At 40.3% G+C, this 25,758-nt stretch overlaps 1 protein-coding gene across 1 annotated transcript in view; it reads left to right on the top strand.

The window, feature by feature from the left end:
• LOC139383268 (ribosomal protein S6 kinase alpha-5-like) overlaps positions 1-25,758 on the top strand; it is a 62,918-nt gene that overhangs the window by 12,482 nt on the left and 24,678 nt on the right. Inside the window, exons 2-3 of the mRNA XM_071127716.1 lie at positions 24,392-24,463; positions 24,699-24,917. Coding sequence (XP_070983817.1) covers positions 24,392-24,463; positions 24,699-24,917 — 291 coding nt within the window. The remainder of the gene's footprint in view (positions 1-24,391; positions 24,464-24,698; positions 24,918-25,758) is intronic.

Genomic DNA, 25,758 nt, shown 5'->3' with positions numbered 1-25,758 from the left:
TACAACAGGTGTTGGTAGACCTTACAGTGAAATGCTTACTTAGGAGCCCCTAACCAACAATGCAGTTAAAAAATACAAATAACTAACAAGAATTAAAAATAACAAGTAGTTAAATAACAGCTGTAAAATAACAATAGCAAGACTATATACAGGGGGGTACCGGTACAGAGTCAATGTGCGGGGGCACCGGTTAGTCAAGGTAATTGAGGTAATATGTACATATAGGTAGAGTTATTGTGACTATGCAAGTGACTATGCATAGATAACAACAACAACAACAACAACAACAACAACAACAACAGAGTAGCAGCGGTGTAAAATATGGGGTTGGGGGGCAATGCAAATAGTCTGGGTAGCCATTTGATTAGATGTTCAGGAGTCTATTGGCTTTGGGGTATAAGCTGTTTAAAAGCCTCTTGGACCTAGACTTGGAGCTCCGGGTACTGCCTGCCATGCGGTAGCAGAGAGAACAGTCTATGACTAGGGTGGCTGGAGTCTTTGACAATTTTTACGGGCCTTCCTATGACACCGCCTGGTATAGAGGTCATGGATGGCAGGAAGCTTTGCCACAGTGATGTACTGGGCCGGCCATACGCACTACCCTCTGTAGTGCCTTGCGGTCAGAGGCCGAGTAGTTGCCATACCAGGCAGTGATGCAACTAGTCAGGATGCTCTCGATGGTGCAGCTGTAGAATCTTTTGAGAATCTGAGGACCCATGCCAAATCTTTTCAGTCTCCTGAGGGGGAATAGGTTTTGTCGTGCCCTCTTCATGACTGTCTTGGTGTGCTTGGACCGTGTTAGTTTGTTGGTAATGTGGACACCAAGGAATATGAAGCTTTCAACCTGCTCCTCTACAGAGAATGGGGGCGTGCTCGGTCCTCATTTTCCTGTAGTCCACAATCATCTCCTTTTGTCTTGATCACGTTGAGGGAGAGGTTGTTGTCCTGGCACCACACGGCCAGGTCTCTGACCTCCCTACAGGCTGTCTCGTCGTTGTCAGTGATCAGGCCTACCACTGTTGTGTCATCGGCAAACTTAATGATGGTGTTGGAGTTGTGCCTGGTCGTGCAGTCATGAGTGAACAGGGAGTACAGGAGGGGACTGAGCATGCACCCCTGAGGGGCCCCTGTGTTAAGGATCATTGTGGCGGATGTGTTGTTCCCTACCCTTACCACCTGGGGGCGTCCTGTCAGGAAGTCCAGGATCCAGTTGCAAAGGGAGGTGTTTAGTCCCAGGGTCTTTAGCTTATTGATGAGCTTTGAGGACACTATGGTGTTGAATGCTGAGCTGTAGTCAATTAATAGCATTCTCACATAGGTGTTCCTTTTGTCCAGGTGGGAAAGGGAAGTGTGGAGATGCAATCTCTATTGCACATCTGTGGATCTGTTAGGGCGGTATGCAAATTGAAGTGGGTCTAGGGTTTCTGGGATAATGGTGTTGATGTGAGCCATGACCAGCCTTTCAAAGCACTTCATGGCTACAGATGTGAGTGCTATGGGTCGGTAGTTATTTTGGCAGGTTACCTTAGTGTTCTTGGGCACTGGGACTATGGTGGCTACTTAAAACATGTTGGTGTTACAGACTCGGACAGGGAGAGGTTGAAAATGTCAGTGAACTCACTTGCCAGTTGATCAGCGCATGCTCACAGTACACGTCCTAGTAATCCGTCTGGCCCTGCGGCCTTGTGAATGTTGACCTGTTTAGAGGTCTTACTTACATCGGCTGCGGAGAGCGTGATCACACAGTCTTCCGGAACAGCTGGTGCTCTCATGCATTTTTCAGTGTTATTTTCCTCGAAGCGAGCACAGAAGTAGTTTAGCTCATCTGGTAGGCTCGTGTCACTGGGCAGCTCTCGGCTGTGCTTCCCTTTGTAGTCTGTGATGGTTTGCAAGCCCTGCCACATCCAACGAGCATCAGAGCAGGTGTAGTTCGATCTTTGTCCTGTAATGACGCTTTGCCTGTTTGATGGTTCGTCGGAGGGCATAGCGGGATTTATTATAAGCTTCCAGGTTAAAGTCCCGCTCCTTGAAAGTGGCAGCTCTAGCCTTTAGCTCAGTGCGGATGTTGCCTGTAATCCATGGCTTCTGGTTGGGGTATATACGTACAGTCACTGTGGGGATGATGTCATCGATTCACTTGTTAATGAAGCCAATGACTGATGTGGTGTACTCCTCAAAGCCATTGGAGGAATCCCGGAACATATTCCATTCTGTGCTAACAAAATATTCCTCTAGCTTAACATCTGCTTCATCTTCAACATCTTCAACTTTTTATTGATCGAGTCACTGGTGCTTCCTGCTTAAATTTTTGCTTGTAAGCAGGAATCAGGGGGATAGAATTATGGTCAGATTTGCCGAATGGAGGGCGAGGGAGAGCTTTCTATGCGTCTCTTTGTGTGGGGTAAAGGTGGTCCAGTTTTATTCCCCTCTGGTTGCACATTTAACATGCTGATAGAAATTTGGTAAAATGGATTTAAGTTTCCCTGCATTAAAAGTCCCTGGCCACTAGGAGCTCCTCCTCTGGGTGAGCGTTTTCCTGTTTGCTTATGGTGGAATACAGCTCATTGAGTGCGGTCTTCGTGACAGCATAAGTCTGTAGTGGTATGTAGACAGCTACGAAATATACAGATAAACTCTCTAGGTAGATAGTGTGGTCTACAGCTTATCATGAGATACTCTACCTCAGGCGAGCAAAACGTACAGACTTCCTTAGATATCGTGCACCAGCTGTTATTTACAAAAATAAATAGTCCGCCGCCCCTTGTCTTATCAGAAACTGCTGTTCTATCCTGCCGGCACAGCGTACACAAGTTCTTTAAATATTCAAAAAGTGTTTTGTTTAATTTTGTTGAGACAATTTCATTGGCTAAATTAAGTTAGAACTTTGTATTTATCATTAGTTTATCAAGTCAAATGTATTTATATAGCCCTTCGTACATCAGCTGATATCTCAGTGCTGTACAGAAACCTAGCCTAAAACCCAGTAAGCAATGCAGGTGTAGAAGCACGGTGGCTAGGAAAAACTCCCTAGAAAGGCCAAAACCTAGGAAGAAACCTAGAGGAACCAGGCTATGAGGGGTGGCCAGTCCTCTTCTGGCTGTGCCGGTTGGAGATTATAACAGAACATGGCCAAGATGTTCAAATTTTCATAAATGACCAGCATGGTCAAATAATAATAATTACAGTAGTTGTCGAGGGTGCAGCAAGTCAGCACCTCAGGAGTAAATGTAATTTGGCTTTTCATAGCCGATCATTACCCCTCTACCACTCCTGCTGTCTCTAGAGAGTTGAAAACAGCATGTTTGGGACAGGTAGCACGTCCGGTGAACAGGTCAGGATTCCATAGCCGCAGGCAGAACAGTTGAAACTGGAGCAGGAGCACGGCCAGGTGGACTGGGGACAGCAAGGAGTCATCATGCCAGGTAGTCATGAGGCATGGTCCTAGGGCTCAGGTCATCCGAGAGAGAGAAAGAAAGAGAGAATTAGAGAGAGCATACTTAAATTCACACAGGACACCGGATAAGACAGGAGAAGTACTCCAGATAAAACAAACTGACCTTACCCCCCCGACACATAAACTACTGCAGCATAAATACTGGAGGCTGAGACAGGAGGGGTCAGGAGACACTGTGGCCCCATCTGATGATACCCCCGGACAGGGCCAAACAGGAAGGATATAACCCCGCCCACTTTGCCAAAGCACAGCCCCTACACCACAAGAGGGATATCTTCAACCACCAACTTACCATCCTGGGACGAGGCCGAGTATAGCCCACAAAGATCTACGCCACGGCACAACCCAAAGTCGGCAGCCAACCCAGACAGGAAGATCACGTCAGTAACTCAACCCACTCAAGTGACGCATCCCTCCTAGGGACGTCATGAAAGAGCACCAGTAAGCCAGTGACTCAGCCCCTGTAATAGGGTTAGAGGCAGAGAGTCCCAGTGGAAAGAGGGGAACCGGCCAGGCAGAGACAGCAAGGGCGGTTCGTTGCTCCAGAGCCTTTCCGTTCACCTTCACACTCCTGGGCCAGACTACACTCAATCATATGACCCACTGAAGAAATTAGTCTTCAGTAAAGACTTAAAGGTTGAGACCGAGTTTGCGTCTCTCACATGGGTAGGCAGACCATTCCATAAAAATTGAGCTCTATAGGAGAAAGCCCTGCCTCCAGTTGTTTGCTTAGAAGTTGGAGGTCTGCGTCTTGTGACTGTAGCGTACGTGTAGGTATGTACGGCAGGACCAAATCAGAGAGATAGGTAGGAGCATGCCCATGTAATACTTTGTAGGTTAGCAGTAAAACCTTGAAATCAGCCCTTGCCTTAACAGGAAGTCAGTGTAGGGAGGCTAGCACTGGAGTAAAATGATCACATTTTTGGGTTCTAGTCAGGATTCTAGCAGCCGTATTTAGCACTAACTGAAGTTTATTTAGTGCTTTATCCAGGTAGCCGGAAAGTAGAGCATTGCAGTAGTCTAACCTAGAAGTAACAAAAGCATGGATAAATTGTTCTGCATCATTTTTGGACAGAAAGTTTCTGATTTTTGCAATGTTACGTAGATGGAAAAAAGCTGTCCTTGAAACAGTCTTGATATGTTCGTCAAAAGAGAGATCAGGGTCCAGAGTGACACCGAGGTCCTTCACAGTTTTATTTGAGACAACTGTACAGACATTAAGATTCATTGTCAGATTCAACAGAATATCTATTTGTTTCTTGGGACCTAGAACAAGCATCTCTGTTTTGTCCGAGTTTAAAAGTAGAAAGTTGGCAGCCATCCACTTCCTTATGTCTGAAACACAGACTTCTAGCGAGGGCAATTTTGGGGCTTCACCATGTTTCATTGAAATGTACAGCTGTGTGTCATCCGCATAGCAGTGAAAGTTAACATTATGTTTTTGAATGACATCCCCAAGAGGTAAAATATATAGTGAAAACAATAGTGGTCCTAAAACGGAACCTTGAGGAACACCAACATTTACATTTGATTTGTCATAGGACAAACCATTCACAGAGACTAACTGATATCTTTCCGACAGATAAGATCTAAACCAGGCCAGAACTTGTCCGTGTAGATCAATTTGGGTTTCCAATCTCTCCAAAAGAATGTGGTGATCGATGGTATCAAAAGTAGCTCTAAGGTCTAGGAGCACGAGGACAGATGCAGAGCCTCGGTCTGATGCCATTAAAAGGTCATTTACCACCTTCACAAGTGCAGTCTCAGTGCTATGATGAGGTCTAAAACCAGACTGAAGCATTTCGTATACATTGCTTGTCTTCAGGAAGGCAGTGAGTTGATGCGCAACAGCCTTTTCTAAAATTTTTGAGAGGAATGGAAGATTTGAAATAAGGCCGATAGTTTTTTATATTTTCTGGGTTTGGCTTTTTCAAGAGAAGCTTTATTACTGCCACTTTTAGTGAGTTTGGTACACATCCGGTGGATAGAGAGCCGTTTATTATGTTCAACATAGGAGGGCCAAGCACAGGAAGCAGCTCTTTCAGTAGTTTAGTTGGAATAGGGTCCAGTATGCAACTTGAAGGTTTAGAGGCCATGATTATTTTCATCATTGTGTCAAGAGATATAGTACTAAAACACTTGAGTGTCTCTCTTGAACCTAGGTCCTGGTAGAGTTGTGCAGACTCAGGACAACTGAGCTTTGAAGGAATACTCAGATTTAAAGAGGAGTCTGTAATTTGCTTTCTAATAATCATGATCTTTTCCTCAGAGGTTCATGAATTTATTACTGCTGAAGTGAAAGCCATCCTCACTTGGGGAATTATGCTTTTTAGTTAGCTTTGCGACAGAATCAAAAATAAATTTAGGATTGTTCTTATTTTCCTCAATTAAGTTGGAAAAATAGGATGATCGAGCAGCAGTGAGGGCTCTTCGATACTGCACGGTACTGTGTTTCCAAGCTAGTCGGAAGACTTCCATTTTGGTGTGGCGCCATTTCCGTTCCAATTTTCTGGAAGCTTGCTTCAGAGCTCGGGTATTTTCTGTATACCAGGGTGCTAGTTTCTTATGAGAAATGTTTTTAGTTTTTAGGGGTGCAACTGCATCTAGGGTATTGCGCAACGTTAAATTGAGTTCCTCAGTTAGGTGGTTAACTGATTTTTGTCCTCTGAAGTCCTTGGGTAGGCAGAGGGAGTCTGGAAGGGCATCAAGGAATCTTTGTGTTGTCTGTGAATTTATAGCACAACTTTTGATGCTCCTTGGTTGGGGTCTGAGCAGATTATTTGTTGCAATTGCAAACATAATAAAATGGTGGTCCGATAGTCCAGGATTATGAGGAAAAACATTAAGATCCACAACATTTATTCCATGGGACAAAACTAGGTCCAGAGTATGACTGTGACACTGACACAACCCACTGAGTCGATGATGGCTCCGAAAGCCTTTTGGAGTGGGTCTGTGGACTTTTCCATGTGAATATTAAAGTCACCAAAAATTAGAATATTATCTGCTATGACTACAAGGTCCGATAGGAATTCAGGGAACTCAATGAGGAATGCTGTATATGGCTCAGGAGGCCTGTAAACAGTAGCTATAAAAAGTGATTGAGTAGGCTGCATAGATTTCATGACTAGAAGCTCAAAAGACGAAAGCGTCATTTTTTTTCTGTAAATTGAAATTTGCTATCGTAAATGTTAGCAACACCTTCGCCTTTGCGGGATGCCGGGGGGATATGGTACTAGTGTAACCAGGAGGTGAGGCCTCATTTAACACAGTAAATTCATCAGGCTTAAGCCATGTTTCAGTCAGGCCAATCACATCAAGATCATGATCAGTGGTTAGTTAATTGACTATAACTGCCTTTGAAGTAAGGGATCTAACATTAAGTAGCCCTATTTTGAGATGTGAGGTATCACGATCTCTTTCAATAATGGCAGGAATGGAGGAGGTCTTTATCCTAGTGAGATTGCTAAGGTGAACACCGCCATGTTTAGTTTTGCCCAACCTTGGTCGAGGCACAGACACTGTCTCAATGGGGATAGCTGAGCTGACAACACTGACTGTGCTAGTGGCAGACTCCACTAAGCTGGCAGGCTGGCTAACAGCCTGTTGCCTGGCCTGCACCCTATTTCATTGTGGAGCTAGAGGACTTAGAGCCCTGTCTATGTTGGTAGATAAGATGAGAGCACCCCTCCAGCTAGGATGGAGTCCGTCACTCCTCAGCAGGCCAGGCTTGGTCCTGTTTGTGGGTGAGTCCCAGAAAGAGGGCCAATTATCTACAAATTCTATCTTTTGGGAGGGGCAGAAAACAGTTTTCAACCAGCGATTGAGTTGTGAGACTGCTTTAGAGCTCATCACTCCCCCTAACTGGGAGGGGGCCAGAGATAATTACTCGATGCCGACTTATCTTTCTAGCTGATTTACACGCAGAAGTTATGTTGCGCTTGGTGACCTCTGACTGTTTCATCCTAACATCGTTGGTGCCGATGTGGATAACAATATCTCTATACTCTCTACACTCGCCAGTTTTAGCTTTAGCCTGCACCATCTTCAGATTAGCCTTAACGTCGGTAGCCCTGCCCCCTGGTAAACAGTGTATGATCGCTGGATGATTAGTTTTAAGTCTAATACTGCGGGTAATGGAGTCGCCAATGACTAGGGTTTTCAATTTGTCAGAGCTAATGGTGGGAAGCTTCGACGTCTCAGACCCCGTAACGGGAGGAGTAGAGACAAGAGAAGGCTCGGCCTCAGACTCCGACTCGCTGCTTAATGGGGAAAACCGGTTGTAAGTTTCTGTCGGCTGAATGAGCGACACCGATTGAGCATTCCTACAGCATTTCCCTCCAGAAGCCATGAGAAAGTTGTCCGGCTGCGGGGACCGTGCAACAATTGTTTTGTTTCATTATTTTGAGACATTTTCTTTGGCCAAATGAAGTTCCAAATGTAATGTTTGCCGCAATATAATATAATTACTGCTAGGTCTATCTGGCTACTATAGGGCTACTTGCACTCAAACCATGAAAAGGAAAAACCAAAGATGCAAAACGTAATTTAATGCTGCAATATAATAACCTGTTCACATTTCCCTATAAACTATGACTTGACTTACTTTTTGATATTTCCCTAATAAAGTTAACATTTTGTGAATGTTTGATATTGTATGGATATTAGTAGGCTTACAAGTAGATACTGCAGCTCTATGAAGGCAGTGTGCAATGGTGCGCCAACTGACTCCAACAGGTGTAAAAGAATGGTTTAGGCCAGGGCTATTCAACTGTAGTCCTGGGTTATTCAACTATAGCCCCTGCTATATTGTGAATCGAGAGTTACCTGTAACAGAACACAGTGGGTGTTCTTTAATGGAAGCCTCTCCAAAAGAATCCAGGTAGTCAGGCATTTCCCAGGACAGCAGTCTAGGCCCCTTACTTTTTAAAATCTTTATCAATGACCTGCCACTGGCTCTGTAAAGCAGGTATCAATGACCTGCCACTGGCTCTGTAAAGCAGGTATCAATGACCTGCCACTGGCTCTGTAAAGCATGTTTGTCTATGCATGCTTACAGTGCCTTGCGAAAGTATTCGGCCCCCTTGAACTTTGCGACCTTTTGCCACATTTCAGGCTTCAAACATAAAGATATAAAACTGTATTTTTTTGTGAAAAATCAACAACAAGTGGGACACAATCATGAAGTGGAACGACATTTATTGGATATTTCAAACTTTTTTAACAAATCAAAAACTGAAAAATTGGGCGTGCAAAATTATTCAGCCCCCTTAAGTTAATACTTTGTAGCGCCACCTCTTGCTGCGATTACAGCTGTAAGTCGCTTGGGGTATGTCTCTATCAGTTTTGCACATCGAGAGACTGACATTTTTTCCCATTCCTCCTTGCAAAACAGCTCAAGCTCAGTGAGGTTGGATGGAGAGCATTTGTGAACAGCAGTTTTCAGTTCTTTCCACAGATTCTCGATTGGATTCAGGTCTGGACTTTGACTTGGCCATTCTAACACCTGTATATGTTTATTTTTGAACCATTCCATTGTAGATTTTGCTTTATGTTTTGGATCATTGTCTTGTTGGAAGACAAATCTCCGTCCCAGTCTCAGGTCTTTTGCAGACTCCATCAGGTTTTCTTCCAGAATGGTCCTGTATTTGGCTCCATCCATCTTCCCATCAATTTTAACCATCTTCCCTGTCCCTGCTGAAGAAAAGCAGGCCCAAACCATGATGCTGCCACCACCATGTTTGACAGTGGGGATGGTGTGTTCAGCTGTGTTGCTTTTACGCCAAACATAACGTTTTGCATTGTTGCCAAAAAGTTCAATTTTGGTTTCATCTGACCAGAGCACCTTCTTCCACATGTTTGGTGTGTCTCCCAGGTGGCTTGTGGCAAACTTTAAACGACACTTTTTATGGATATCTTTAAGAAATGGCTTTCTTCTTGCCACTCTTCCATAAAGGCCAGATTTGTGCAATATACGACTGATTGTTGTCCTATGGACAGAGTCTCCCACCTCAGCTGTAGATCTCTGCAGTTCATCCAGAGTGATCATGGGCCTCTTGGCTGCATCTCTGATCAGTCTTCTCCTTGTATGAGCTGAAAGTTTAGAGGGACGGGCAGGTCTTGGTAGATTTGCAGTGGTCTGATACTCTTTCCAATTCAATATTATCGCTTGCACAGTGCTCCTTGGGATGTTTAAAGCTTGGGAAATCTTTTTGTATCCAAATCCGGCTTTAAACTTCTTCACAACAGTATCTCGGACCTGCCTGGTGTGTTCCTTGTTCTTCATGATGCTCTCTGCGCTTTTAACGGACCTCTGAGACTATCACAGTGCAGGTGCATTTATACAGAGACTTGATTACACACAGGTGGATTGTATTTATCATCATTAGTCATTTAGGTCAACATTGGATCATTCAGAGATCCTCACTGAACTTCTGGAGAGAGTTTGCTGCACTGAAAGTAAAGTGGCTGAATAATTTTGCAAGCCCAATCTTTCAGTTTTAGATTTGTTAAAAAAGTTTGAAATATCCAATAAATGTCGTTCCACTTCATGATTGTGTCCCACTTGTTGTTGATTCTTCACAAAAAAATACAGTTTTATATATTTATGTTTGAAGCCTGAAATGTGGCAAAAGGTCGCAAAGTTCAAGGGGGCCGAATACTTTTGCAAGGCACTGTATGTGTCTATGTGCCTTGGCAGCAGCTAATGGGGATATATAGTACATACAAATATTCTTACTTGGGGCCAGATGTAAAAAAAAAATTTTAAAAGAAGGTTAAAACCTCTTAAGTCTACCCCTTCCTTTTTCGAACATTCTGTTAAAAATCGCGCAACTTTTCAGCGTCCTGCTACTCATGCCAGGAATATAGTATATGCATATGATTAGTATGTGTGGATAGAAAACAAACTCTGAAGTTTCTAAAACTGGTTAAATCACGGCTGTGACTATAACAGATCGTGTGTTTCATTGAAAAACGCAAGAAAAACTGCTCTCTGAAAGCTAAAAATAATTTCCATAAGTCACTTTCATGGGTTGTTAAAAGGGGACAAAATTTAATATCGACCTGCATGCAATTCATACAAATTCCACACGATGTCGCCATTGTCGTCATTTTCAATGGAATTTTTTGTTGGAAAATCCAACTATCTGGATTCCGTTTCTTCCGGTCTCCACCAGGATGTTTTCAATGTGCACATTGGCAGCCATTGATTTGCAGACGAGGAGCTATTGAATATACATCGCCCTGTAATCATTTTGATAGATTATAAACGTTTACTAATACCTAAAGTTGGATTACAAAAGGATTTCGAAGTGTTTTGTGAAAGTTTATCGTCGACTTTTTTAATTTTAAAAAATGACGCAGCGTTTAAAAACGATGTTTTTTTCTGAATGACACAGCTTCCATAGAAAGCTATTTTGGGTATATATGGACCGATTTAAACGAAAAAAAGACCCAATAGTGATGTTTATGGGGCATATAGGAGTGCCAAGAAAGAAGCTCGTCAAAGGTAATGAATGTTTTATATTTTATTTATGCGTTTTGTGCAGCGCCGGATAAGCAAAGTCTTTGTTTACGTTGCATTCAGGCATTTTGAGGTGTTGCATGCTATCAGATAATAGCTTCTCATGCTTTCGCCGAAAAGCATTTTAAAAATCTGACTTGTTGGCTAGGTTCACAACGAGTGTAGCTTTAATTCAATACCCTGCTTGTGAATTTTGATCAAGGTTTGAGTTTTAACGAGTACATTTAGCATTTAGCGTAGCGCATTTGCATTTCCAGGTGCCTAGTTGAGACATCTGCGTCTCAAGTAGGATCAAGAAGTTAACCTCTTTGATCTCTAGGGGCGCTATTTCATTTTTGGATAAAAAAACGTTCCCGTTTTAAGCGCGATATTTTGTCACGAAAAGATGCTCGACTATGCATATTCTTGACAGTTTTTGAAAGAAAACACTCTGAAGTTTCAGAATCTGCAAAGATATTGTCTGTAAGTGCCCCAGAACTCATTCTACAGGCGAAACCAAGATGATGCATCAACCAGGAAATGAGCAGAATTTCTGAAGCTCTGTTTTCCATTGTCTCCTTATATGGCTGTGATTGCGCAAGGAATGAGCCTACACTTTCTGTCGTTCCCCCAAAGTGTTAGCAGCATTGTGACGTATTTGTAGGCATATCATTGGAAGATTGACCATAAGAGACTACATTTTCCAAGTGTCCGCCTGGTGTCCCTGCGTCGAAATTGGAGCGTAAAGCCAGGTGCAATTATTTTTCCATTTGAGAGCAAGGAGAAACCAGGCTTCCACGAAGGATATATCATTGAAGAGATATGTGGAAAAACACCTTGAGGATTGATTCTAAACCACGTTTGCCATGTTTCAGTCGATATTATGGAGTTAATTTGGAAAAAAGTTCGCGTTTTGAGGGCTGAATTTTCTTTTCTTTTTTTTTTTTTCTTTTTTTTTTTTGGTAGCCAAATGTGATGTACAAAACGGTGCTATTTCTAATACACAAAGAATATTTTTGGAAAAACGGAGCATCTGCTATCTAACTGAGAGTCTCCTCATTGAAAACATCAGAAGTTCTTCAAAGGTAAGTTATTTTATTTGAAGGCTTTACTTGTTTTTGTGATAGTTGCCTGCTAAATGCTAACGCTAATGCTAACGCTAATGCTAACGCTAAATGCTACGCTAGCTAGCTACTGTTACACAAATGATTGTTTTCCTATGGTTGAAAAGCATATTTTGAAAATCTGAGATGACAGTGTTGTTAACAAAAGGCTAAGCTTGAGAGCTAGCATATTTATTTCATTTCATTTGCGATTTTCATGAATAGTTAACGTTGCGTTATGGTAATGAGCTTAGGTCTATAAATAGAATCCCGGATCCGGGTTTGGTCGTCGCAACAGGTTAAATACAATGGGGCATGACATTTTCCACATGTGATTATTCTTCGGAAGAACTGTATAAATAAAAAGCAATGCACACACACCAATATATCACTTTTCTTAAAATGTAAATGTTGCTAAAAGTAATTAGGAAAGAAGTTGAGGGCGCTCAACCAATGTGAGTCGAGGTGCAACCCCAAAAATGTGATGATCATTGAAAAGTGAAAAACCTCAACGCTCACTTTTTTTTATTTAAACAAATATTAAATTCTTCTTATTAAAAGTAATTTTAAAATCATCTGAAATCTGAGCATCTCAATAAATAATACAAAGATATGTCAAGTCAGGTAATGTCAAATTCCAGTCTGAAGGAAGTACGCATTTAATTTCCCTCAGTCATTAGGTGCATTTATTTTGTCACAATCCTTTCTAAAAAAGTCCTTGTGAGCATCAGAGAGGATAATGGAGAGAGTCGTAGCTTTCAGGAATGGGGTGATAATATTTTGTAGCTTAAACCGTTCAAACACGAGCTAAATTCGTATGAAGAAAAAATAATCAACGTAGGTGTTAAAAACCGTCAGAAACCACACTAAAGACAACCACAATAGTGGATTCTGTCCGGGATTTGTTTGCAGGTCTTTTGTTAATGTTCAGAATTAATCAAATGGCCAGTCTACCCTAATAAACGGGCCGGATCTAGCTCACAGTTGAATGGCCCTGGTTTAGGCCTACCGGAGTTACCCCTTTAATCTAACAATATGATGCTTATCTTTATAAAAAAATATTCTTATCGAAAATGTTTGAATTAGTCTCCTTCTATATGCCCATATCTGTAGGGCAGTAGTAGCCTCTTTGATAAAGAAATGGGAACATGGTGCCGGCCTATCTCTGTTTCCTTTGGTCTCTCTAGGGCTAAGCCTAAGCTTCTCTCCTTTTTATATATATTTTTTATTAAATGGTTTTATTGAATGTTTAAATCATACAATATACTTGCAGTGAAGCCGCTCAACAACTACATCACGTTAGTCATCTAACGGACTCCCATCCAGAGCGACACACAGAAGCTACCAGGTTCAACGCCCCACTCAAGGGCACGTTGACAGATCCCCCTACAAGGGCAAAAAACAGGGAACTGAACCAGGGATCCATCAGCCACCGGCCCAAGCTCCCAACCGCCAGCCCTCTAAGATCCCCACCACAGTACCCCATGAGCTGACCCTCAAACATCGGAGCCCCCCCCCAGGAAAAAAATTAATAATAGTAATAATTAAAAATATATATATTCCATTCCCCACCCCCAAGAGCCCCCCCTATGCACCAACAAAATGAACGCAAAGAGAAGACAAATGAAAACAGAAAACAACAATGCAAAAACACAACAAAGACATCAAGGACAACAAAAATCATAACAGCAAGGCCAAATGAATATGTTTGAGTGTATGTATGGCACTATTTACCTGTGTGTGTGTCCGTGTATGTGCACGTGTGCATTTGAATGAGAGTGTGTGTATATGCATGTGTACTAGAGGTCGACCGACTATGATTTTTCAACGCCGATACCGATTATTGGAGGACCAAAACAGCCAATACCGATTAATCTGCCGATTTAAAAAAAAAAAAAAAAATAAATAAATAAATAAATAAAAAATAATAATTAATAATAATAATAAAAAATAATAATATATATAAAAAAAATATTTATTTATTTAGTTATTTGTAATAATGACAATTACAACAATACTGAATGAACACTTATTTTAAGTTAATATAATAATACATCAATAAAATCAATTTATCCTCAAATAAATAATGAAACATGTTCAATTTGGTTTAAATAATGCAAAAACAAAGCGTTGGAGAAGTAAAAGTGCAATATGTGCCATGTAAAAAAGCTAACATTTGAGTTCCTTGCTCAGAACATGAGAACATATGAAAGTTGGTGGTTCCTTTTAACATGAGACTTCAATATTCAATATTCCAAGGTAAGAGGTTTTAGGTTGTAGTTGTAGTATTAATAGGACTATTTATCTCTTTATCATTTGTATTTCATATACCTTTGACTATTGGATGTTCTTATAGGCAATTTTAGTATTGCCAGTGTAACAGTATAGCTTCCGTCCCTCTCCTCGCCCCTACCTGGGCTCGAACCAGGAACACAACAGTCAGACTCGAAGCTGCGTTACCCATCACTCCACAAAAGCCGTGGCCCTTGCAGAGCAAGGGGAATAACTACTCCATGTCTCAGAGCGAGTGACGTTTGAAATGCTATTAGCGCACACCCAGCTAACTAGCTAGCCATTTCACATCGGATACACCAGCCATTAGGCTGATAGACTTGAAGTCATAAACAGCGCTGTGCTTGAAAAGAGCTGCTGGATAAATTCACGAAACTGCTGTTAGAATGAATGCTTATGAGCCTGCTGCTGCCTACCATCGCTCAGTCAGACTGCTCTATCAAATCATAGACTTAATTATAACATAATAACACACAGAAATACGAGCCTCAGGTCATTTAATATGGTCGAATCCGGAAACAATCATTTCGAAAACAAAACATTTATTATTTTAGTGAAATACGGAACCGTTCAGTATTTTATCTAACGGGTGGCATCCCTAAGTCTAAATATTCTTCTTACATTGTACAACCTTCAATGTTATGTTATAATTACGTAAAATTCTGGCAAATTAGTTTGCAGAGAGCCAGGCTACCCAAACTGTTGCATATACCATATACATATAAGTGACACAATTTCACCTGGTTAATATTGCCTGCCAACCTGGATTTCTTTTAGCTAAATATGCAGATTTGGTTAGGTACAGTCGTCCAACGATTGTGCTTTTTTCGCAAATGCTCTTTTGTTAAATCATCCCCCAGCGTTGCATCGATTATATGCAACGCAGGACACGCTAGATAAACGAGTAATATCATCAACCATGTGTAGTAATACTAATGATTATGATTGATTGATTGTTTTTTATAAGATAAGTTTAATGCTAGCTAGCAACTTACCTTGCCTTCTACTGCATTCTCGTAACAGGCAGACTCCTCGTGGAGTGCAATGAGAGGCAGGTGGTTAGAGCGTTGGACTAGTTCACTTTAAGGTTGCAAGATTGAATCCCCTGAGCTGACAATGTGAAAATCTGTCGTTCTGCCCCTGAACAAGGCAGCTCGGTGCTGTCTGTCTACAGCTCCACTTTCAGCCAGGAGAGATTTACATGCATATTATTAATATTAGCTCTCGGTGTACATCCAAGGGCCAGCCGTGCTGACCTGTTCTGAGCCAATTGCAATTTTCTTAAGTCCTTTTTTGTGGCACCTGACCACACGACTGAACAGTAGTCAAGGTGCGACAAAACTAGGGCCTGTAGGACCTGCCTTGTTGATAGTGTTGTTAACTTCTTAGGGCTGAAATCCCGTTAACGGGATCGATATGATAACAGCCAGTGAAAGTGCAGGGCGCCAAATTCAAAACATCAAAAATCTCATAATTAAAATTCCTCAAACATACATGTATTTTATACAATTTTAAAGGTTATCTTGTTGTTAATCCCACCACAGTGTCCGATTTCAAATATGCTTTACAGCAAAAGCACCACAAACTATTATGTTAGGTCACCACCAAACGACAATAAACACAGCCATTTTTTCCAGCCAAAGATAGCAGTCACAAAAAGCACAAATAGAGATACAATTAATCACTAACCTTTGATGATCTTCATCAGATGACCCTCATAGGACTTAATGTTACACAATACATGTACATTTTGTTTGATAAAGTTCATATTTATAAAAATATGAGTTTACATTGGCGCGTTACATTCACTAGTTCCAAAAACATCCAGTGATTTTGCATAGCTACATCATTCAACAGAAATACTCATCATAAATGTAGATGATAACAAGTTATACACATGGAATTATAGATATACCTCTCCTTAATGCAACCAATGTGTCTGATTTCAAAAAAACTTTACAGAATAAGCAAACCATGCAATAATCTGAGACGGCGCTCAGAAAAATAGTCACAATAGCCCGCCATGTTGGCGTGAACATAAACAAGAAATTACATGATAAATATTCCCTTACCTTTGATGATCTTCATCAGAAAGCACTCCAGGAATCCCAGGTCCACAATAAATGTTTGTTTTGTTCGATAGTGTCCGTTATTTATGTCCAAATACCTCCTTTTGTTAGCTTGTTTGGTATACATATCCAAACGCTCATTCTGGTCAGCGTTACATCAGACAAAAACTTCAAAAAGTTATATTACAGGTAGAAGAAACATATCAAACTAAGTACAGAATCAATCATAAGGATGTTTTTAACATATAGCTTCAATAAAGTTCCAACCGTAGTATTCCTTTGTGTCTTGATGAGCAATGGAACGGAAGTGGATACCATGAGGAATGCGCGTAATCAGAAAATGGCTAACTGCCAGTCACCTGATAGATTCTACTCTCATTCAGTCCCACAACACAGTAGAAGTCTCATTCAAATTTCTATTGACGGTTGACATCTAGTGGAAGCCCTAGGAAGTGCAACATCATTAATATCTCAAGGGGATTTCAATGGGAACTGTGGTGAATACATACCAAGCTCAGATTTCTCACTTCCTGTTTTGATTTCTCCTCAGGATTTTGCCTGCCATATGAGTTATGTTATACTCACAGACATCATTCAAACAGTTTTAGAAACGTTAGTGTTTTCTATCCAATACTAATAATAATATGCATATATTAGCAACTGAGACTGAGGAGAAGGCCGTTTACTTTGGGCAACTTATTCATCCAAGCTACTCAATACTGCCCCCCAGCCATAAGAAGTTAATTAACTTCTTGTGACTCTCAAACCCGGGTCCGGGAGCGTAATCATCGCTTGACACTAATTAGCATAACGCAACGGACATAAATTTTCCTAGAAAATCTTCCTATTCATGAAAATCACAAGTGAAATATATTGGAACACAGCTTAGACTTTTGTTAATCACCCAGTCATCTCAGATTTTCAAAATATGCTTTACAGCCAACGCTAGACAAGCATTTGTGTAAGTTTATCATAGACTAGCATAGCATTATGCCTTGCTAGCAGCAGGCAACCTTGTCACGAAAATCAGAAAAGCAATCAAATTAAATCGTTTACCTTTGATCAACTTTCGGATGTTTTCACTCACGAGACTCCCAGGTAGATAGCCAAAGTTCATTTTTTCCCCAAATATTATTTTTGTAGGCGAAATAGCTCCGTTTGTTCTTCACGATTGGCTGAGAAATCGCCCGGAAATTGCGGTCAAATTCCAAATTAGCTCCATAATATCGACAGAAACATGGCAAACGTTGTTTATAATCAATCATCAAGGTGTTTTTCTAATATCTATTCGATAATATATCCGGCGGGACAATTCGTTTTTCAGTAGGACCGATTGGAGTAATGGCTACCTCTGTATTTTACGTGAGAATCTCTCTCGGAGCCACCATGTGACCACTTACGCAATGTAGCCGCCTACAGCTATTCTTCAACATAAATGCGTAAAACTATGTCACAATGCTGTAGACTCCTTGGGGAATGCGTAGATAGCGTAAGCTCGTTGATGGCACATTCACAGCTCAATAGGGACTCATTGGAACGCAGCGCTTTCAAAACCTGGGGCACTTCCGGATTGGATTTTTCTTAGGCTTTGGCCTGCAACATCAGTTCTGTTATACTCACAGACAATATCTTTACAGTTTTGGAAACATTAGAGTGTTTTCTATCCAAAGCTGTCAATTATATGCATATTCTAGCATCTTGTCCTGACAAAATATCCCGTTTTCTTTTCAAAAATGAAAATACTGCCTCCTAGTACCAACAGGTTAAGAAGGCAGAGCATGCTTTATTATAAACAGACTTCTCCCCATCTTAGCTACTACTGCGTCAATATGTTTTGACCATGACAGTTTACAATCTAGTGTTACTCTAAGCAGTTTAGTCATCTCAACTTGCTCAATTTCCACATTATTTATTACAAGATTTAGTTGAGGTTTAGTGAGTATTTTGTTCCAAATACAATGCTTTTATTTTCAGAAATATTTATGGCTAACTTATTCCTTGCCACCCACTCTGAAACTAACTGCACCTCTTTGTTGAGTGTTGCAGTCATTTCAGTCGCAGTAGTAGCTGACGTGTATAGTGTTGAGTCATCCGCATATATAGAAACTCTGGCTTTACTCAAAGTCAGTGGTATGTCGTTTAGTAAAAATTTTAAAAGGCAAGGGGCCTCAACAGCTACCCTGGGGAATTCCTGATTATATTTGATTACATTTGATAGGCTTCCATTAAAGAACACCCTCTGTGTTCTGTTAGACAAGTAACTCTTTATCCACATTATTGCAGGGGGTGTAAAGCAATAACACATACGTTTTTCCAGCAGCAGACTATGATCAGTAATGTCAAAAGCTCCACTGAAGTCTGTCTAGCCCCCACAATCATTTTATCATAAATTTCTCTCAGCCAATCATCAGTAATTTGTGTAAATGCTGTTCTTGTTGAGTGTCCATCCCTATAAGCATGCTGAAATTCTGTTGTAAGTTTGTTTACTCTAAAATAGCATTGTATCTGGTCTCAATTTTTTCCCCAGAAGTTTACTAAGTGTTGGTAACAGGCTGACTGGTTGGCTATTTGAGCTAGTAAAGGGTTTTTTACTATTCTTGGGTAGCGGAATGACTTTATCTTCCCTCCAGGCCTGAGGGCACACACTCTCTAGTAGGCTTAAATTGAAGATGTGTCAAATAGGAGTGGCAATATTGTCTGCTATTATCGTCAGTAATTTTCCATCTAGCTTGTCAAACCCTGGTGGCTTGTCATTGTTGGTAGAGAACAATTTTTTCACCTCTTCCACACTGACTTTACAGAATTCAAAAGTACAATTCTTGTCTTTCATAATTTGGTCCGATATACTTGGATGTGTAGTGTCAGCGTTTGTTGCTGGCATGTCATCCCTAAGTTTGCTTATCTTGCCAATGAAAAAGTCATTAAAGTAGTTTGCAATATCAGTGGGCTTTGTGATGAATGAGCCATCTGATTCAATAAATGAAGGCGCCGCGTTGTCTTTTCGCCCCCAAAATTTCATTTAAGGTGCCCAAAGCTTTTTACTATCATTCTTTATATAATTTATTTTTGTTTGATTAGTGTAGTTTCTTTACTTTTTATTTAGTTTAGTTAGTTAGTTTATTTTATTTAGTCACATGATTACTTAATTTGCAGTATGTTTGCGAATCAGTTGGGCTGCCAGACTTAATTGCCATACCATTTGCCTCATCCCTCTCAACCATGCAATTTTTCAATTCCTCATCAATCCAAGGGGATTTTAGTTTTTACAGTCATTTTATTAATGGGTGCAGCTTAATAGTAACTGGAATAAGTGGTTTCATAAATGCGTCAATTGCACTGTCTGGTTGCTCCTCATTACACACCACAGACCAGCAAATATTCTAAACATCATCAACATATGAATCAATACAAAACTTATTGTATGACTTCTTATACACTACGTTAGGCCCAGCCTTTGAATCTTTGGTTTTCCTAGATATGGCTATTGTGATCACTACATCCTATGGATTTGGATACTGCTTTAAGGCAAATATCTGCAGCGTTAGTAAAAATGCATGTTGATGATTTCATTCCTGTGCTGTTTGTAACTAACCAAGTAGGTTGACTGACAACCTGATCCAGGTTGCAGATAGATTTTTTTTCCTGAGTGGGCAGCTTGATGATAGCCAGTCAGTATTTAAATCACCCATAAAATATACCTTTCTGTTGATATCACATATATTATCAAGCATTTCACACATATTATCCAGATACTGATTGTTAGCACTTGGTGGTCTATAGCAGCTTCCCACAAGAATGGGCTTTAGGTGAGGCAAATGAACCTGTATTACTTCAACAGTATTTAAGATTAGATAGTCTCTAAGCTTTACAGGGATGTGGTTCCGAATATAGACAGCAACACCGCCTCCGTTGGCATTTCTGTCTTTTTGGTAGATGTTATAACCATGTATTGCTACCACTGTATCATCAAAGGTATTATCTAAGTGAGTTTCAGAGATAGTCAGAATATGAATGTTATCTGTTAAAAGTAAGTTATTGACTTCATAGGCCTTGTTTCTTAGGAAATATGTTAATAAGGGGTATTTGTAGCACTGGTTGCAGAATCTTGTCAATTTTTACAAGTTTTCTATTGAAATTAATTGTGGAATGCTCTTTTATATATTTTGTGATATGAGTACCAAGTATGTCTACTTCACCTTCAGCCCATTTTATTGGTAAACTGCAGGGTAATGTAAAATGTTTTTTTTTTTTTTTAAGATCCAATACCTTATACCAGTTAGTTATCTAGGTCTTCAATGAGACATTGCAGGAATCTAGCTTGCGGACTTAATATAAAACTTGAGTCAACGGCACACCTTTGTTTTGAAGCCTTGGATTTCTAATCCTCTAATGTTGTTGTTATTTGATCTGATTTTAATAGCTAGCATTTTGATGGTCATAACGAATAGATATGGTGACAGGGGACACCCTTGTAGTAGTAGTCAAGACGACTAGCTTGATTAAGTCTCCTCCATGTATATCTCACTAGGTTGTTTTTTTTAGTGTCCAAATATCAGTTTTTTTCTAATGTCCATAATATTTGTGATTTCCTTTAACTTCTCTAGGGTAGGGGGCAGTATTTGGAATTTTGGATGAAAAGCATGCCCAAACTAAACTGCCTTCTACTCGGGCCCAGAAGATAGGATAAGCATATAATTAGTAGATTTGGATAGAAAACACTCTAGTTTCCAAAACTGTTAAAATAATGTCTGTGAGTATAACATAACTGATTTGGCAGGTGAAAACCTGAGAAAAATCCATTCAGGAAGTAGGATTTATTTTTTTGTGTGTAGTTTTCTATTCAATGCCATTACAGTATCCATAGACTTAGGACTCAAATTGCAGTTCCTATGCCTTCCACTAGATGTCTACAGTCTTTAGAAATTGTTTCAGGCTTGTATTCTGAAAAATGAGGGAGTAAGACCACTCTGAATGAGTGGACACTGCCGTGTCACAGAGTTTTTTCATGCATGCGACAAGAGAGGGTGCCTTTCTTGTTTACCTTTTATATTGACGACGTTATTGTCTATATTATAGATAATTTAGGCTAAAAACAACCTGAGGATTGAATATAAACATCGTTTGACATGTTTCGTTGAACTTTACAGATACAATTTGGATTTTTTGTTTGCATGTTGTGACTGCGTTTGAGCCTGTGGATTACTGAAGAAAACGCACAAACAAAATTGAGGTTTTCGGATATAAAGAGAGACTTTATCGAACAAAAGGAACATTTATTTAATTAATGAATGTCTTCTGAGTGCAAAAATATGAAGATCATCAAATGTAAGGGATTAATTTGATCTCTATTTCTGACTTGTGTAACTCTTCTACTTGGCTGGTTACTGTTTGTAATAATTTGTCTGCTGGGCTATGTTCTCAAATAATTGTAAGGTATGCTTTCGCTGTAAAGCATGTTTGAAATCTGACACCGTAGTTGGATTCACAAGAAGTTCATCTTTAAACCTATGTTTAAGTAGTTGTATCTTTTCTGAATTTTTATAATTAGTATTTCTGTATTTGAATTTGGCGCTCTGCAATCTCACTGGATGTTGGCCAGGTGGGAAGCTAGTGTCCCACATACCCTAGAGAGGTTAATAAGGGAACGGTGATGATGGTTTGTAGAGTGATTTCCTTTACGGTCCATTGAGGTACTTAACACTGTGTTATAATCTCCCAGCATAATGATTTGATCATTTGTTGCCTGTAAATTAAATATTACATATTTTCGAAGAGTATGGATCATCCTGATTTGGACCATATAGATTAATGAGCCAAATCTCTTTTTCGTCCACTTTCATATTCAAAAAGATCCACCTTCCTTGCGAATCATTCTTGACACATTTTTTTGTTAATTAATATCATCACACCTTTTTGAGTTCCTTTGTCCACGACAAAAAATTATTTCACCACCCCATTCCTTTTGCCACGCAACTTCATCTAAGGATGTGGATTGAGTTTCCTGGAAACAACTTCATCTAAGGATGTGGATTGAGTTTCCTGGAAACAACTTCATCTAAGGATGTGGATTGAGTTTCCTGGAAACAACTTCATCTAAGGATGTGGATTGAGTTTCCTGGAAACAGTATATGTTATATTCCTTTTCTTTTAGCCGCTGTTAGGTTCTAATTTTCAGAGTAAAAACACAACGGACACTATGAAAACCAAGTTTATTCTTCCCAGAGGATCAATACAGCAGCATTTAGACAAAATCTCTTTCACACAAGCCCTGATTTTTAACCCTTTCTCCGAGGCTGAGTCTCCTCCTACACGTCTGAACAGCCAATGCATCTCTGTTGCTAGACAGAACCTTAGTGATATCTATTCTTCCTCACTTCATCTGACCTGACCTCTACACCAAAGTGCTCACTCCTCCCCAACTCAAGGTTGTCATGGTGATTGGTAGCAGACTGTGTCTCTTCCCTCCAATAGGATCCCTGATGGCTAACAATAACATATCCTGACATAATGTAAACGTTATACATTACCCTCTCTTCCTCAGTGACATGAATAGGTATATGTCATATTCTCAGAACCCAACACCACGTAAAGACTGATCTGTTTTTATAATCTGCTAAAGCGTTACAATTATAACTGGCTATACTTATTTCACCCCTTACCATAACTAGATACTGTTCTCAGTATGAATTGACCATAATTATTGCTTGTTAAGTTACTGCCATCAGAGGTCTTATGACGGTCAACATTTGAGATTTTAAATGTCTGATATTCCAGAAACAGGTTCTAGCAATATATTTTTATTCCCTTGCCTGTTAGCCAATGTCACAGATGTTAGAAAACTGGGTCAACATATTATGTGTGTAGTAAATCTGAGTAGGTTGATGTGTGTTTGTGATATTGGATGTGATTTAGTGAGTGTGTATGATGTCTGGATAAGAGTAAGACTATAATGTGTGATGTCCAAGTAAATAATAATCCAGTCAATTTGCATGGTTGAGTGTCTGTGTGCATGCTTGAGTGTCTGTGTGCATGCTTGAGTGTCTGTGTGCATGCTTGAGTGTCTGTGTGCATGCTTGAGTGTCTGTGTGCATGGTTGAGTGTTTTCCTTTTTATAATTATTTTGAAATATGAATATCGTACAGTGGATGCCTAGGCCTATACAGTAGGTCTATATGCATGCAATACATTGATGCATTTGCACATAAATCTCTAACAGCTGAACCGTGAGGTGGACAATTTTTTTTTTAGGGAAGTTAAAACAATGGGCTATAAAGTTTTGAATATGCTACACAACAAAAAACATTTTTTTTTTGTAATTTGACATAGCCTAGGCAGTTAAGGACCGGTAACTGTGAATCATTTGGCCAATACCACTCGTTTATTGATGGCGCTGGTAGCACCCAGTCGGAGGTTTCTTTCGCTCTTTCTACTCTCGGATCTGAACGGGGCTCTCGCATCCGAACCGGTACGGGTCTGTTTTTCCACGAGCCTTTTCGGAATGGGTCTGACTCCTCAGGTCCATTCGGAACGGTCTCTATTTGTATATATATATATTTTTAAAAAGTTATGTATATTGGGTTGGGTGGAAAGCCATGGATCCATTTCAGAACGGTTCCAACGTTTTGGACCCGTGAAGACCTCTATTTCAGACCTTAATGTCAATCCCTAATAGGCATACTTGTTATGCCCTCCCTCTTTGTCACGGGGCCCTCTTTCTCATATATCAGCCTAGGCCAGGATTACATACTGCTTTCAGAGTTGTGTTTACTGACATAACACACGTTAACATGATATTTGCAGAACAACTCAATAATGCAGAGTCCTAGTTTCTTTGGGATGAACATTATTTATATATTTTTTTTTTAGATCAATGCCTATTTTATAGACCTGCAGCTGTGTGTATTTGTAAGAATTTGTGATACTTTCTTGTTTGTAAACTAAATATCTCACCATCTTTGTCATCCCACAGCCAACCTGACCGGCCACGTAGAGAGGGTGGGAATTGAGAACTTTGAGCTGCTTAAGGTGCTAGGAACTGGAGGTCAGTGACAGTTCTGAAACCCAATCCAATGATGGGATTGTCATAGATTTAAAAAAGGTACATTAATTTTATCTCTCCCGGGGGCGATGGGTGGGTGGTTTTGTACATTTGAGACCATTCCATTGGTCCTTCTGAAGTACAAACGTCTCCCATCTGGTCCTCCAGTTGAGCTAAAACAACTGCACTGAAAGCTTTTGGCTGCTGAGTTTTAATGTTTTTCTTGCTTCTATGTCAGCCTATGGCAAGGTGTTCCTGGTGCGTAAAGTGAGCGGTCATGATGCAGGTCAACTATACGCCATGAAGGTGTTGAAGAAGGCCACAATCGTACAGAAGGCCAAGACAGCAGAACACACACGCACAGAGAGACAGGTTCTGGAGCACATCAGACAGTCACCGTTCCTTGTCACCCTCCACTATGCCTTCCAGACAGACACCAAGCTGCACCTCATACTAGGTCTGGATCTCTCTCTACATTTCTTTCGGTCTTCTCTTCTATTTCTCTCTCTTTTTTACAGAAAGTTGTTATTTTTCAATGAAGACATGAATATGAAATAGGCTACATGAGTAAGAATATCAAGTAGAAGAAACCAAGATTGTTAAGAAAGAAATTCAGTTTATTTCAGTTTGGCTGGCGGCTAGCCTTAGGCAGCTAGCTCGAGGCGAGGTGGCTAGGCCAAGGCGTGCAGCGGTCTAAGGCACTGCATCTCAATGCTTGAGGAGTCACCTCAGACCCGGGTTCGATCCCAGGCGGTGTCACAGCTGGCCATGACCGGCAGACCCATGAGGGGACACACAATTGGCCCAGCGTCTTTCGGGTTAGGGGAGGGTAACTACCAATTTGATATCACGAAATTAGAGAGAAAAAGGGGTAAAAAAATGTACATATATACATACATACAGTTGAAGTTGGAAGTTTACATACACATAGGTGGGTGTCATTAAAACTTGTTTTTAAACTGCTCCACAAATGTCTTGTTAACAAACTATAGTTTTGGCAAGTAGTAGTTTTGTGTCATACTTTGTGCAAGTCATTTCTCCAACAATTGTTTACAGACAGATTATTTCACTTATAATTCACTGTATCACAATTCCAGTGGGTCAGAAGTTTACATACACTAAGTTGACTGTGCCTTTAAACAGCTTGGAAAATTCCAGAAAATTATGTCATGGCTTTAGAAGCTTCTGATAGGCTAATTGACATCATTTGAGTCAATTGGAAGTGTACCTGTGGTTGTATTTCAAGGCCTACCTTCAAACTCAGTGCCTCCTTGCTTGACATAATGGGAAAATCAAAA

The sequence above is a fragment of the Oncorhynchus clarkii genome, chromosome 25 (genome assembly GCF_045791955.1).
Source record: "Oncorhynchus clarkii lewisi isolate Uvic-CL-2024 chromosome 25, UVic_Ocla_1.0, whole genome shotgun sequence".
Taxonomy (NCBI): Eukaryota; Metazoa; Chordata; class Actinopteri; order Salmoniformes; family Salmonidae; genus Oncorhynchus; species Oncorhynchus clarkii.
Note: the sequence above shows the minus strand (reverse complement) of the source record. Positions and strands in the feature narration are given on the sequence as shown.